General features: G+C 42.6%; 1 protein-coding gene across 1 annotated transcript; it reads right to left on the bottom strand.

Annotated features, from left to right (window-relative positions):
• Positions 1-12,527: 12,527 nt before the first annotated feature.
• Positions 12,528-14,414, bottom strand: LOC140136355 (BBSome complex assembly protein BBS10-like). Its single transcript, XM_072158085.1, has one exon. It carries the CDS (start codon positions 14,391-14,393, stop codon positions 12,528-12,530), a length of 1,866 nt encoding a protein of 621 aa, XP_072014186.1. The 5' UTR covers positions 14,394-14,414.
• Between the last annotated feature and the right edge of the window lie 713 nt (positions 14,415-15,127).

Here is a 15,127-nt window from a genome sequence, read left to right as displayed (position 1 = left end):
TTCCCGATGCCTCTCTCTAGACTTCCCAAGAGTTTCGGTATCAAAGAATTATGCAAAGGATACTTTCCGCACTTCTTCAACACGAAAGCCAACGAAAATTACGTGGGAGAGATACCGCCGCTGAGTTCTTCGACCCGAGGAATGTCAGAAGACGGTAAAGATCGGTTCATGACCTGGCACACTGGCGAAAAAGAGAAGGGATTGACGTGGGATCTGCAAGACGAGCTCCTGAAATATTGCGTCAGCGACGCCGATATCCTTCGACGATGTTGCATGAAATTCGCGACATGTTCATGAGGGTGACCAAAAGGAAGAAAGCGATACCGGGTAGACCCGTTAGATAAACCCCTCACTATCGCCGCCGCTTGCAATTTGGTGTTGCGAAGAATTTTCTTCAACCAAACACCATCGCGATCATTCCACCGCACGCGCACGGTCCGAACCAGAATTTTTCACTCGACTCCATACGATGGTTGAATCACGTGTCTCTAGAGGCCGATATCGAAATACAACACTCGATGAACGGGGGAAGTGCGGTTGAATGGAAGAGTGACGGTCGATGGCTTTTGTTCGGATAAACGCCGAATCTATTCCTATCATGGCTGTCTGTTTCATGGATGTCCCGACTGCTACGACGGGGACACTCTGAACCCCATATCCAAGAAACCCATGGCGGAACTCTACAGGATAACTCTGTTCCGAAAGCAACAGCTGGAGATCAACTACCCCGGTACGATATTATAGAAATGTGGGAACATGAATGGAAGGGGATTTGGAAAGATTTACCCACCGACGTGAAACTGCAGATCGAGGTTCCATCTCATTTCGAACCCTTGGACCCAAGAGAGAGCTTGCGGAGGCCGCACAAGCGACAAAACTCTTCCATCAGGTCAAAGACGGAGAGGTTATCCGATACTTGGACTTTACTAGGTAAGTCGCGTTGTCCTTAAACAAATCATTTCGATTCATGTATTTTTTACCTAGCAATGTTAACTAGTTGTTAAAAAAATAATTATAAGTCATAACCTATTTTTGCTCATATTTTTGTTTCTTCCAGCCTCTATCCCTGGTGCAACAAGTACCGCCCCTATATCGTAGGTCATCCAAAGATCTACACGAATAATTTCAAGGATATCTCTTCTTACTTTGGGTTGATACGGTGTACGGTCTTACCCCCTAGATGGCTTTTTCATCCCGTCCTACCGGCGAGATGTCACGGCAAATTGATGTTCGCCCTGTGTGGAACGTGCATGGAGGAGAAACGGCAAGCCTACTGTCCTCATTCGGATAAAGCCCGAACGATCCGAGGTACGTGGGTGACCCTGGAAATAGAAAAAGCCGTGGAGATGGGATACGTCATACAGAATATCAAGTGGTGTGGGATTGGGAGCAAAGCGCCGAGTACGATCAAGAGACAAAGACGGGCGGATTATTCACCGAGTATATAGACCAATTTCTCCAATTGAAACAGGAAGCCAGCGACTACCCCGATTGGTGCGAGACCCCCGAAGATCAACGACGGTACATAGACGAATACTTCGAAAACGAAGGGATACGACTTGACCCCGAGAGCATCGAGAAGAATCCAGGCATGAGATCACTCGCCAAGCTGTGTCTGAACAGCATGTGGGGTAAGGTTTATTACGTTTTTACACCGTAAAACCTAATATAAAATAGCAGTAAATACTCAAACAAGTAAATGAATACGCAACAGCTTCTCATTGTATTCAGTTAATAACCATAATTCGTTATATTTTATTTTATTTAGGTAAATTCGCTCAAAGATCTAACATGAGTCAGACAGTTATTCTGGACGATCCCTCCGAAGTATACAAGTTATTGACGAGCGATAGCGTCACCGTCGACAATATTCGACTCATCAACGACGAAGTTATCGAAGTGACCTACAGGGAAGATGGAGACTTTGCCCGAATTAATCCGAACACCAACGTCGTCATCGCAGCGTTCACGACTTGTCACGCCAGGTTGAAGTTGTACGAAGTCCTGGAAAAGTTGGGAGATCGCGCCATGTACCAAGATACGGGTAAGATACTTCTTTCTATAATAAAATTAATATTTTAAGTAAATAAATCAAATAAAATTTAAAAAATCCCCCGCCCGGTTCGAACCGGGACATTTCGAACCACGGTCGAGCGCTCTACCGACTGAGCTACGCGGGGCAGATAGTTATTCAAACGATTAATTTGTACTTATACTTCCCCTTTTTTTTTTTTTACAGATAGCGTCATTTTCCTCACGCGCCCCGGTGAGTGGGAACCCCCTACCGGCGATTATCTGGGGCATTTGACGGACGAGGTCGACCGAAGACGGTAATCACATCTCTACTTTCGTCACGGGTGGTTGCAAGAATTACGTTTACAAATTGGACACGGGAAAAGACGGTGATGAAAGTGCGCGGGATCACCTTGAACGTCCGTAATTCGAACTGGTGAATTATTCCACCCTGGAGCGTATGGTACGAGGCTTGAAGTCGACGGCAGCGAGCGAACGAGAAGAAAGGGTAACGGTAACCGATCCTCATCGAATCGTGCGTAACGTTAAAACCAAAAATATCGAGAGCCGGGTATCGAAGAAAGATTACCGAGTTGTCTTCGTTAAGAGATGGATCGTGAATGGTTTCGAACCGTTACCTTACGGGCACGGTGCATATAAAGGGGACGTTTAACGCGATCTCGATTCATTACGTGTCGAGATGGAGCAGTTAGAGCACGTCGCGAAGAACCTCCTACCCGTGTCTCTGTAAAGATAATTTGAAAAAATATTCGACTTTTCCAATATTAGGGTTGGCTCTTCTTCTCCTGACCAACACGGCTTTGACCATCACGGGACATAGCGTCAATCTCTGTCACAATTTCACTCTGCCCTCCGACCTTCCTTCCTTACATCTAGCTCGGACGAACGTCTCTAACGTCAAGTTTAGGGAAGACTCGACGCACTGTCTCCCTCAACATACACTTCACTTGGGAAAGGATATATACCTGAGCGCTCTGCGACTATCGCGACAGTATTCGCGTGGACATCAGACGGTTCACGGGTGACGAACGAGCGAAGGAATTCTACCTACTATACGCGGTATTTACCTCTCTAGGAACAGTGGCGAGTGCTAAAAGTTAACGTCAATTTCGTGGATTTTGTCATCGGAAAACTCGACGAAGGTTAAATCATGGATGCTAGACTCATTCATCCTTACACTGCCATTGTTTCGGGACCCTACGGGTTCGGGCAAAACTCAATTCGTCAACGAATGATATCGACCGCGAAACGGTCGTGAGACGGTCCTCCCGACAAGATTATTTGGTTGTACGGGGAATACCAGTCGGCGTACGACGAGATGCGTGAATCCACGGATAATATACGTTTTATAGAAGGATTTCCTCAGGATATGGAATCTCTGATCGATCCTTCGAAACGAAACCTCGTCGTGATCGACGATCTCATGGCAGAATTGTCCGGAGATACCAGGGTGATGAACATGTTTACGAAAGGATCTCATCATCGTAACATGTCCGTCATTTTCATCGTGCAGAATCTCTTTTTGGCGTCCAAACAATTTCGCACCATCTCGTTGAACGCTCACTACATGATTCTCTTCAAAAACCCGAGAGATAACTCGCAGATTGTGCATCTAGCCAAACAGATCTTTCCCGGACGCGTCAAGTTCGTGCAAGAGAGCTTCGTGGGCGCTACCCAACACCGATACGGATACTTATTGGTGGATCTGAAACCAACAACCCCGAAGATTTGAGATTACGTACCGATATCTTCGACGGGTTGCGACAAACCGTCTCACGTGCGAGAGTATAAATGTCGTCGCTCGCGTCGCTCACATTCATTCTTCTACAAACATGTCAAAGAGACTGAAGCAGAACGCCGACGCTCTCCGCTACTTGGTTAAATGTAATCCTCGTCAGAGGAAAGCCATCATACATCACGCCGACAATAGTCTGGTAGATTAGATTTGTGCGAATGCGCGCTCAACGTACTCAAGGGACACGTTCCGCTAAACGCGTTAAACAGAAGAAGAAACTTTCGATTCACAAACAACGTTTACGATCCTTAAGTAATAAAAAGGTGGCGCGCATAAGCGAAAGAGAGCCATTCTTAACCAGAAGGGTGGATTAGTCGGAGCTCTTCTAGCCCCCGTCCTAGGCACCATCGTTAGTCTATTGCTCAAGAAAAGAAAATGAAACACGCTAAAAAGATGATCCTCATCGACCCTCGTGAATTGGACCGGATAAACACCATGGTCGCCGATCGGGTTAGAACTAACGACGCTATGGGTGGAACCGAAAACGATACTGAAACGCGTTCTGGACCGTGACGGATCTTTCGTTGCCGCGACATGATGCAACTGTACCATCAAACTCTCCAACGATATCTGAAGAAAGATAAACGTAACAGAAAGGAACCGTTGAACATTTTGTTAAAACGCGAGGATCGCAAACCAGATAATTCTGAAACGCCAGTGGAAAGTATCGACGACGTTGAAACGGAGGCTAAAATCGAACCAGTCGCTTCCCGCAACAAGTTGACGACGCCGTAGAATCGGAATTATTAGAAACTTTACCCGCCTCTTTCGAAGTCAAAGCCAATGCGTTCTTGAAGAATCTAAAACGTAATAGATCGAAAGGCATCTTAGATTGGTCCCCCGAAGGAGAAATCATCGTGTCCGGTACACAAGTACAAGGGTCCAATCTGGTAGATCTTGTACACGACGCGTTGAGAAACCGAAAAGGATACAAGAAACCGTTTGGCTGGGAACTGTTTAACGAAGCGTTAACGCAACAACACTCCGGAATCTCTCATCACCAATACGGCTAGACGTAACGCTTATGCGCGATCGTAAAAATAAAGAACCGAGGAGGAAAATCTAACGATTCCGAAGGGATATCGAAGCGTTACCCCAAAACGAAGACGCAGCGCGAGAACCGAAGCGTCGTAAATCCTCCCTGAATAGAAACATGTGGGAGATTTATTAACCTTTCGCAAAATAGGGCAAAATAAAATAAAATAAAAATGAATAAAATGTCGTTGTTTCCTCTTTATTCGTCATAGCTTCGCTAGACTAACCATGGATAGGGACGTGGACGATTACTTGAAGAGTTTATATTACGACGTATCGGGTCCGGGTAGTCTCGGGGTATAGAAAGATTGTATAGAAAGGTTAAACGAGAAGACGAGTTTCGACTGACTAGACGCGATATCGAGAATTGGCTCCTTACCCAAGACGCGCGTACACTCTGCATAAACCGAGTAGGAGGCGATTTCCCAGAAATATTTATTTCTCGGACGGTATCGACCAAACGTGGCAGATCGATCTCAGTAGAATTTCAGAAATTGGCCAGATATAATCGAGGCTATAAATTTGTCCTCACCTGCATCGACGTGTTTTCGAAATTTGCTTGGGCGCGACCCTTGAAGGACAAGAAAGGACCCACCGTCAGCGGCGTTGAAAAATATTTTCGAGGAAGGAAGACAACCTACCCAGTTACAGAGCGATAAAGGGAAAGAATTTCTAAATAAAGGCGTGCAAAAGCTCTTGAAAGATAAAAATATCCATTTCTTTACCACTCAGAACCCCGATACCAAAGCGGCTATCGTGGAAAGGCTTAATCGAACTTTAAAAGATCGCATTTTCAGATACTTTACGAGAACGAATAGTTCGAATATCATCGCATTTTGCGAGACGCAGTTCACGGTTACAACGCCAGCTACCATCGCTCCATCAAACGAAGTCCAGACAGCGTGACTAAAGACAACGAAAGCGCCGTATGGAAGACCTTGTACGGAAAATATAAGCGTTCGAGAAAACCGAAAAAGCAGAATCTCCCGAGTCCGGCGACCTGGTCCGCATCTCCGTCGAAAAACTTCCTTTTAGAAAAGGATATCTACCTCAATGGTCCGAGGAACTGTTCGTGGTGGCGGAAAGGATCGATAGAGCGAATACCCGTATGCGTGTTGAAAGATTTCAACGACGAAGAAATCGAAGGCACCTTCTACGGCCGGGAGATGCAAAAAGTCACCAAGGACAAAGACGGTCTGTTTAAAGTGGAGAAAGTAATCAGAAAGAGAAAAGCGTCAAAGGCGTTACCGAATATTTAAATCAAATGGTTAGGTTGGCCCGACAAGTTTAACAGTTGGGTCGTGGATCTAGAAGATTCCGTATAATACACGCGCGTAACTGTCTCCAATCATCACTCTTAGTTCGACATCCGATCATGGCGGTCGACGCGGGAGAATTTTACGTTACGTTACCTAGTAATAGTTCCTTCGATTATTACCCGACAATACTCTGAACGATTTCACCACCAAGTTATTCAAACCTATCGACCTCTACGGTGATTGGGAAGTCGCTCTGACGAAATATCGTTCCCTCACTCGTTCTACAATATCGTCGAACCTTTCAATAACGTAGTCTACAGCGGAGATGGGACGGAAGTAACCTCAAAATGTTTACCATCCCGCAGGGTTATTACCAAAACCTGGAAGAGTTACCCCTGACCATACACGAGCTCATGGACGATCTCGGAAAAGAGAACGTGAAAATAACCGTTAATAAAAACACTCAAAAGGTCAAGGTGAGACTTCAAAACAACGCCTTCATCGAATTACATCGGCAGCTCTTGTCCATCCTCGGATTTACTGAAAAGGACACTCTGATCGATTTGAAACTACCGAGGCGGATTTACCCATGGATCTAAACGGAGGGCTGTACTCTTTGTACCTCTACACCGATATCGTCGAAGATCAGATCGTGGGGGACGCGTTCGTGCCCCTCTTACGTTACGTTCACATCGATAACGCGACGGCGGGGAAGTCGTTACGCGTGCTTACCAATCCCCTCATTTCGTCAAGGTAAAGATGAAACGTTTGATACCATCACCATGAGTATCAGACAAGACACGGGCGAAAATTTTGTTTCAACGCGGCAAGATCATCGTCAAGTTATGTTTCAGAGCCGTCAAAAGCGGGATTCTTTAAAAGGTAAAACGTTACGATAAAGGCGTCATTATCATCATGGTTGGCAGACAACACGGAGGTTACGCCCAGGCGGGTCGCGGAGATTTCCGGTTTTAGGGATCCCGAATGCAAAGGGGGTACGGATTAGGAAGTATCCTGTACGGACTCTTCAGAGCGGCCGTCCCTTTACGCAAACGTGGCGCTCAAAAGTTGGGTAAAGAAGCCCTTAGAACTGGAATCAACGTGGGTCAAGACGTATTAAGCGGTCAAAATCTAAGAACCGCCGCTCGACAACGCGGTCTGGAATCGGAGCGAAACGATCTTTCATCCAAGAAAACGACCGTAAAGAAGAAGAGGAAGCAACGTCGATCGTCTAAACAACCCGTTCGAAAAGGTATAAAGCGAAAGACTACCGGGAAATCGGTCATTTCATCGCGAGCTAAGCGAGCGAAAAGACCTCTGGATATCTTCGACCGTTAAGTCTACGTTACGCCAAAATGTCTCTCGTCAGTAACCACTCCTGTCCCTGTTCTAAAACGGAAGCGGATCTATTCAGCGTTCCACCGACTCAGACCGATATACTCAGCAGTCAATTTCTCGAATATAAACCGTTGAACGCCGTGACGTCGGATGGACCGTTGGAATTTACGGTACCGGGATCTCCTGATGGTTACTTGGATCTCTCGCAAACTCAACTGTATGTCAGGGCAAAAATCACGTTACCCGATGGAGCGATATACCGCAAAGACGCCCGGTCGGACCTACGAACCTGTTTTTGCATTCGATGTTCAATCAGGTGGACGTCCACTTGAGCGATAGAATGGTCAGCGTCGCTTCCAACACTTACGCCTATCGCGCCATGATAGAAACTCTGCTCACTTACGGATCGGACGCTACAAAATCGCACTTGACGTCTGCGCTCTTCTACAAAGATACCCCGTACAAAATGGACATCTGCGACCCGCGCTAATAGACGATGAAGCTAACGCCGGACTGAAGAAAGCGTTCCCAGTTTACCCATAATAGTCGCGTGGTGGATATGGTCGGGATCGATTCAGTCGGACATTTTCTGTCAGGAAAAGTTTCTATTGGTAAGCGTAGATCTTAAACTCAAACTTCACAGGAGCAAAACGAATTCTGCCTACTGAGGGGTATCAGACCTCAAATTCAACAACCCAGCGTATAAAGTGCAGATCATGGACGCCACTCTCTTCGAAGGAGCGCTAAACTTAATCCGACATTGCCCATGTCTCACGCCAAAGAGTTGGAACGCGGAGTTACCGCCAAGTACCCTATTCGTCGCGTGGGCGTCAAGAGTTTCTCGATCCCGCAAGGCAATCTCTCCTTCGTCCGCGAAAAGCTTGTTTACGGGACAGATACCCAGACGCATCATCTTTGGACTCGTGGATAATACTGCCTACAATGGAGCGTCACGCCAAGAACCCGTATTTCTTCAAACATTTCAACTTAAACTACCTCGCTCTACACTGCAACGGTGAAACCATTCCGTGGAAACCCCTCAGACCGCGTTTGAAGAAGCCGACGCTCAACCTAACCTTCAAGGACATATAATGGCTTATCAGACGTTGTTTCAAGGCACAAGCAACCTGCACAAGGACCGAGGCGTACAGGTAGCCAGGGAAGATTACGCCGGCGGATACACTCTGTTCGCCTTTGATCTATCGCCGGATGCTTCTGACGACGCCACCTCAACCTTTTTACGTAACGGATCGGTTCGTCTCGAATTACAGTTCGAAGTACCCCTTCGTAGCACGGGCCACCTGGTCGTCTACGCCGAGTGGGATTCCATGCTGGAAATTACCAAATCTCGCAGCATCGTCATCGACACGACCATTAAGATGGATACGGTAGATCTGCTTCGATGCGTGAAATCCGATCCTATCGTACGCGACATATTCGGAAATGTTTTACCGCGGGATAAACTTCCTACCAAGATCGAAAAACCGTTTCCTCGAGCGTACATCGTTAACACGGATACCAGTAAGGAACCCGGAAACATTGGGTAGCTTTTACTTTGAAAACGAACATTACGCCGATTTTTTCGATTCTTACGGAAACGCTCCCAATCATCTAGCCTATGAATTTGAGACCTTTCTAAAACGTAACGTGGAGAATTACGAACATAATACCAAAATGCTTCAAAGTGATTACAGTACCGTCTGCGGACAGTTTTGCCTCTTTTACCTCTATCATCGTTGTCGCGTTACGACACGCAGAAATTGCCCGAATGTTTTACAAAGATCCCGAGATTAACGATATACTGGTCAATGAATTTATCAACGAAAAGTACGACGCTGATTTCAAGTGACGGATTTAGAGTATTTAGTAAATCAGATCGCACGCTCCTTTATGGAATCGAGTCGTAAAGTTCTTGATTAGCTTAAATTAAAGAATAGATAGCTTAATTATTAGTATTATTTCTCCAATGTTCTTAATAAAGGTGAAAGAATAAGAAACAATTTCTCTCGTTTGTTTTTCCATCGTTTGCCAAACGTCCCTAAATATTAATGTCTCTAAATATTAACGTCCCTAAATATTAACGTCCCTAAATATTAACGGCGATTCAAAATGGCGGTATTTCCGGTTGACCTTTTCAAAATGGCGGTATTTCCGGTTGACCTTTTCAAAATGGCGGTATTTCCGGTTGACCTTTCAAAATGGCGGCATTTCCGGTTGACCTTTGACCTCGTGACCCGGAAGTGGACGTCCTGGAAGGCAATATTACTACTAGGGACCGTTCACAATTACAAACACTAAGGGGGGCCTGATGCAAAAAATGTTATCACAAAAAATTTTCGGGCCCCCCTTTACAGACCTCAAAAATTTCAGGGCCCTGCTTTTTGACATGAAAATTATGGGTCAACCACATAGAAAAGCATATAAAATCAATTTTCCCAGGAAAATTTGTGGTCATTTTTTTCAGGGCCCCCCTTAGGAGGGTCAAAATTTTTAGGCCTCCCCTTTTCGCATCAGGCCCCCTTACAAGTATTTGTGAACGGTCCCTTACTTCGGGTTATGTATGATAATGGTTTGGATTCAGTAGAATCTTAAGCAAATGGCAAAGGATAAGAAAGTGACATGAATACAGGTACTGAAAAACATTTTTATAAGATCTTATCCCACCCACCCCAACCCACCATAAATTTGTGTATAAAAAGAGCCTACTTTTACACACTGATGATGTATAAAATTAAAGAGTTTTACAACTTAATTTAAACTCTAACCTTATAATTTAAATAATTTTAATCATAAATATACTTTGTAATGGAATTCCATCAAAGAATTTTGTTATTGGGCTAATTTGACCATTTATTGAGATTATTGGCCCAAGGTTTGAGCCAAAAATGTTAATTAATGGTCAAATTTGACCGAAAAATTTGTTTTTTTCTTCTTGGAGGGCTTGGCGTCAAGTCTGGCGAGCCAAGCACCTCAGCAGGAGCACTGCTTTATAATATATAATACTGCCTGTATAATTGAAGTATTCAACAACAGGCATTTGTTATGTGTGTGGGCATTTTATAAACAATTGAGAGAGGTGAAATAAATTGTATGAAATAATGTGGAACTGATTGATAATGTGTTTATTTAGAAGTTGTGTCTCATGGTATTTATTTTTTACTTATTGTGTACTGTAGGATTCCATCTACAAGCATATGCCTCTAATTGAGTGTTTTTGTTTGTTTTTTGATGAAAGGGATGAAAAGGCAGACACCCTTCACAAAATTATTTGGAATTTTAGCAACTATATTACTGATACAGGTGGCTGTACAACCTTGTACAAACATGTATTATTGTAAGACCAATCTATTAACATGTTTTTGTGGAGCCCTTTGTCCCTTTCGTAAAAAAAACCACACATTTATAGACATATGCTTCAAGATGGAATTGTACGGTATTTGTAGAAGGTAGCCAAATCATTGACCAAAACATTGCAAACACTGCTTTCCTCTGGGCTGGGGTTCTCTCTGGTGTTGTCCAAGTTAATACTAGTTGGTACTTTCTCATAGGTGAATCCAGGATGGATCCTTGGAAGAAGGTCCATATTTAGTTCAACAGGTGGCTTTCATCTATGACCATGATATGTCAAGCATTTAAAAGGGTTTGCATGCACTCCAGAACAAATACGGAAAGTTTAAATTTCATATCATATTAAACATGCAAATATTTCTGTGGATAATTTATCTAATGCTATAAAACATACCACCTATTCTGTCTGTCAGACATTTGCTCCATCTATTACTCTTGTTCCCTGGATCTGGAGTGAAACTGCATTGGTGGGTACAGGGAAATTACAGTTTATGTTCATTCTTCTCAGTTTGACACAATGGATGAACATTCTTTTATTCATTAATTTTAATAAAGCAACTTAATGAGGCAGTAGACAACAGCAGCCGTGTTGTCTCGGAAACCACTTGTTGAGGTGTGCATATGTAGCATGTTATTATCCTGTTATAGGGGTATTCCTATTGCATAATATGTGTGCGCAAACCCAACTGAAGCTGTAAACAAGTCTCATTCATTAAAAAAAAAGGAATTTTCATGACAGTACATAAAACTTTAATAATTTTTGCTAAATAATGTAGGTTTTAATTATCAAAATAATATTTAAGGGGTACTACACCCCTGCCCAATTTTGTGCCTATTTTTGCCTTTTTCTCCAAAATTATAGCGCATTGGTGACAAGTAAGATATGTATAGGACTACAACTACTTCACTGGAAATTAACAGTTGTGGAGTTACAGTCAAAAATGAGGGAAAACCAATATTTGATCAATAAATCAAAACTACTTGCCTTGAGTTGCTTAATTTTCAGTGCAGTAGTTGTAGTCCTTGCCCCTATAATATACATATCTTACTTGTCACCAATGCGCTATAATTTTTGAGAAAATGCAAAAATAGGCACAAAATTGGCGGGGTACCGGGTAGTACCCCTTAAGTGACTAAGAATGTGAATAAACTGATAGGAATTTTGGTTTTTGCTATTCTCTATAATGTCATAGAGGATAGGCAGGTCCAATATGTTATCGTAGTTTACACTGGCATGCACTGTTACCAATATTTGACCTGATGATAGAGGATGGTAAAAACAAATATTTCTATCACTTATTCTCAAAGTCAGTATACTTGAACCATCTGGTACATTCTTGACTTTTATTGTCTTTAGAATTCACCCATCTATTTTGATGGATAGCAGCTTAGTTCTTGTCCCATAGGCGTAGATCCCGGGGGATGGGGATTTATCCTCCCCAATATTTTGCCAGGGGATGCTCCATACAATCATCCCCCAATGTTGATGCCCGAATATAGGTTTCTGACCAAATTAACCTCATATTTGCCCATTTTAGCCCCCCCAAAGTGCAAATTTTAGCGGCTTAGCTCGCATTTATTCCACTTTTTGCACCATATTTAATCAGTTTAGCTTCAAAATAGCAAAACATCAACTTATTCTGTCGCCAAAAGGTGCTGGATTCACTATTCTTCAAGAATTTTTTCAACACCATCCCCCCCCAATGTCAAAAAGAAATCTACGCCACTGTCTTGTCCGTTTCCTCACCCCGAATGTCCTTCAATGAACCTTTCACCCCTATAACTGCATCAATTCTGAGCAATTCTTGAGCAGTTTTAACTACGTCACAGATCAGCAAATACTTGGCAAGGATCGGTTCTACAACATCAAGTTCAACCAAATTACACACTCTACCGGACTTTCCATCAATACCTTTCAGTCTACCATGAGTGCTAAGTTCTGATTCAATCTGATTCTGAACATGTATAAAATTATTCTTTGCAGTTTTCGATATGAATGAATTAGCATATAAAGATCTTGGGAGGCATAAAATGGACACTGCTACAAGTTTGCAAGCTTTGGACATTGCAGGTGAAGTTGATGTGCTCAGAGAAATGTCTGAAAGTATCTTACTGATGAGAAACTCAACTGCTCCTCCTCCTTGGATGCTGATACCACAAAGATGCTGTGAATTGGTATCAAGCATCTCATCCCTGATGTGCATCATTTCAGAGGGAGGTCTACTACCTGTCTTGTCTTTGGAACAGCTATCATCAGCTGCACACTGATCACCTTTTTGATCGAGTCTAGTAGAATGTGATTCATGAAGATCTGTACCATGCTCATAACTCTTGGCTAGCTTCTGAAGATCTATAATTTGTTCATGATTCAGCCACATAAGTATACATTTCATTGCATTATGTACTGCTGTATACCACTGCCTACACAATCCTTTAGTTGGTGAACAAAGAATCAACTGTTTGGTACTGATACCTAAATTAACATACTTGCTGTTACCGATCAAAACAGAATGACAAAATTCTGCTATACCGATTGTAGATTCATCTATAACGTCATCTGGATCGTTAAATGTGCGTATTTGTGCTATGTGTGCAATGTGTGCTATCTGTTCTGCAGGGACCATGTGGATAACTGATATGTCTTGTTTGCGACATATGTAGAGGGCAGCTTCTGATAAGGCCTCTGCACTCACAATCAAGTTGACGCCTTGCGCTTTGACCTGTTCAATGAATGTTTGTGTATAGATCGTTTTGAAGTTTAATGCTTGTAGCAGTTGATTTGTGCTTGATATTTGAAGGCTTGATGCACTGTTAGGGGTTATATTCTCAAATGAAGTATTCAATATCATAAATTTGATTTGAGGGAAGGAAACTAAATTTGAAGATTTGTAGGCAAAGTCTCTAGTCCAAATCACACCATTAATAATTCTTGAAGAAAGAACACTTTCGTTAGTTACTTCTATAACCATTTCCTCAAAGTGATCAAGCAGGTACAACACAGTTTTATCAAGTTGACTTAGTTCTGAACAACTTTCTAAAATAAACTTGCATAACACTTCTGACACATGTTTTGAAGACCTTGGGTTGAACTTCCCTGCCAAATTAGTTCTGATTATTTTGAAGCACAATTCCTCAACCGATTCTCTACTTTGTTCTGATACTGTAGTGAATACACAAAATTTGAGTAGTTCAGGGAGCAGTTTATCTTCTAAAACTGAGTGCAATTCAGCTAATCCGTGGCTCAATTCTGTCAGTTGTTGCCTTTTACCACACGTTACACTGCCCCCTTCTTTAAGTGAGACATGTCTCAATATCTCAGTAAGTTGCAGAATGAAGCTTTTAGCATTGTCACCAGTCTTTCCATGGTGTGATTTCATGTGGTCTACAACCAATCTTGCTACTGGATGAGACAACATGAGTGATGTCACAATGGTGTAGCCATCTCCTGATATCAGTGTACTGTTGTCAGATGTTGTGATCATTGTATACAAGCCATTGGGACCAACAGAGTCTAGGAGTAGAGCCTCCAAAGTGCTGCACAAAGAGAGACAAGTGTCTAATTCAAGAGGAACCACATTCTGCATTATGATGTACGGTAATCAATTTCTTCTGTCCAAACTGGTGTAGAAAGATCTGATCACCTGAATTGGGAAGAACAAAGAAAATATAGTTGAGTGACTTTTATTTTTGATAGATCTATAGACCACTTGACATGTGACATCATATGCACATGAATTATGGCAATTTCCATTGTTCTTTGCCCTGCAGTGTGTGTACACATCATAGTTTGCTCTTGGCAAATGCATTTCAAATCCCCATCACATTTCATATAGTACAAGAACGCCACAGTTTAGCGGTTCATTCAAGTATATCGGTAGACTAGTCCCTGGCCTTTATAGATAAACAATGATGTCAAGTGGTCTATATGCTATACAGAATATTTGGTATTTTGCTTTAACTACTCCCTATTCCAGAAAATACAGCACTAATTTTTTTGGATTCAAAATTATTATCCTGTTTTGCCAAATGAGACATACCTAAATCCTAATCATTATATTTTAAGTCACAGATAACCAGTATTTCAAAACAAGGTTATAAAAGCTTTAAAATGATGTGATGGGATTCAATTTTATTCAAATATCTATGCTGACTGACAGATTGTTCTATGGTTTCACGATTTAAATCACTATCCCAATATAAATTTTAATATAGGCCTAGAAGGCATTGAGACAAACATCATGCATGTGAAATGTTACAAAGGTTAAAAAGGAACACTCCAGCAATCACATCATTATGCCACATGTCAGAAAAACAATTA

The sequence above is a fragment of the Amphiura filiformis genome, chromosome 16, assembly GCF_039555335.1.
Source record: "Amphiura filiformis chromosome 16, Afil_fr2py, whole genome shotgun sequence".
Classification (NCBI taxonomy): domain Eukaryota; kingdom Metazoa; phylum Echinodermata; class Ophiuroidea; order Amphilepidida; family Amphiuridae; genus Amphiura; species Amphiura filiformis.
This window is presented reverse-complemented; position numbering and strand designations above follow the sequence as displayed.

Excerpts from the sequence above, each read along its gene's own strand:
- LOC140136355 (XM_072158085.1), bottom strand. The coding sequence starts at position 14,393 with ATGCAGAATGTGGTTCCTCTTGAATTAGACACTTGTCTCTCTTTGTGC.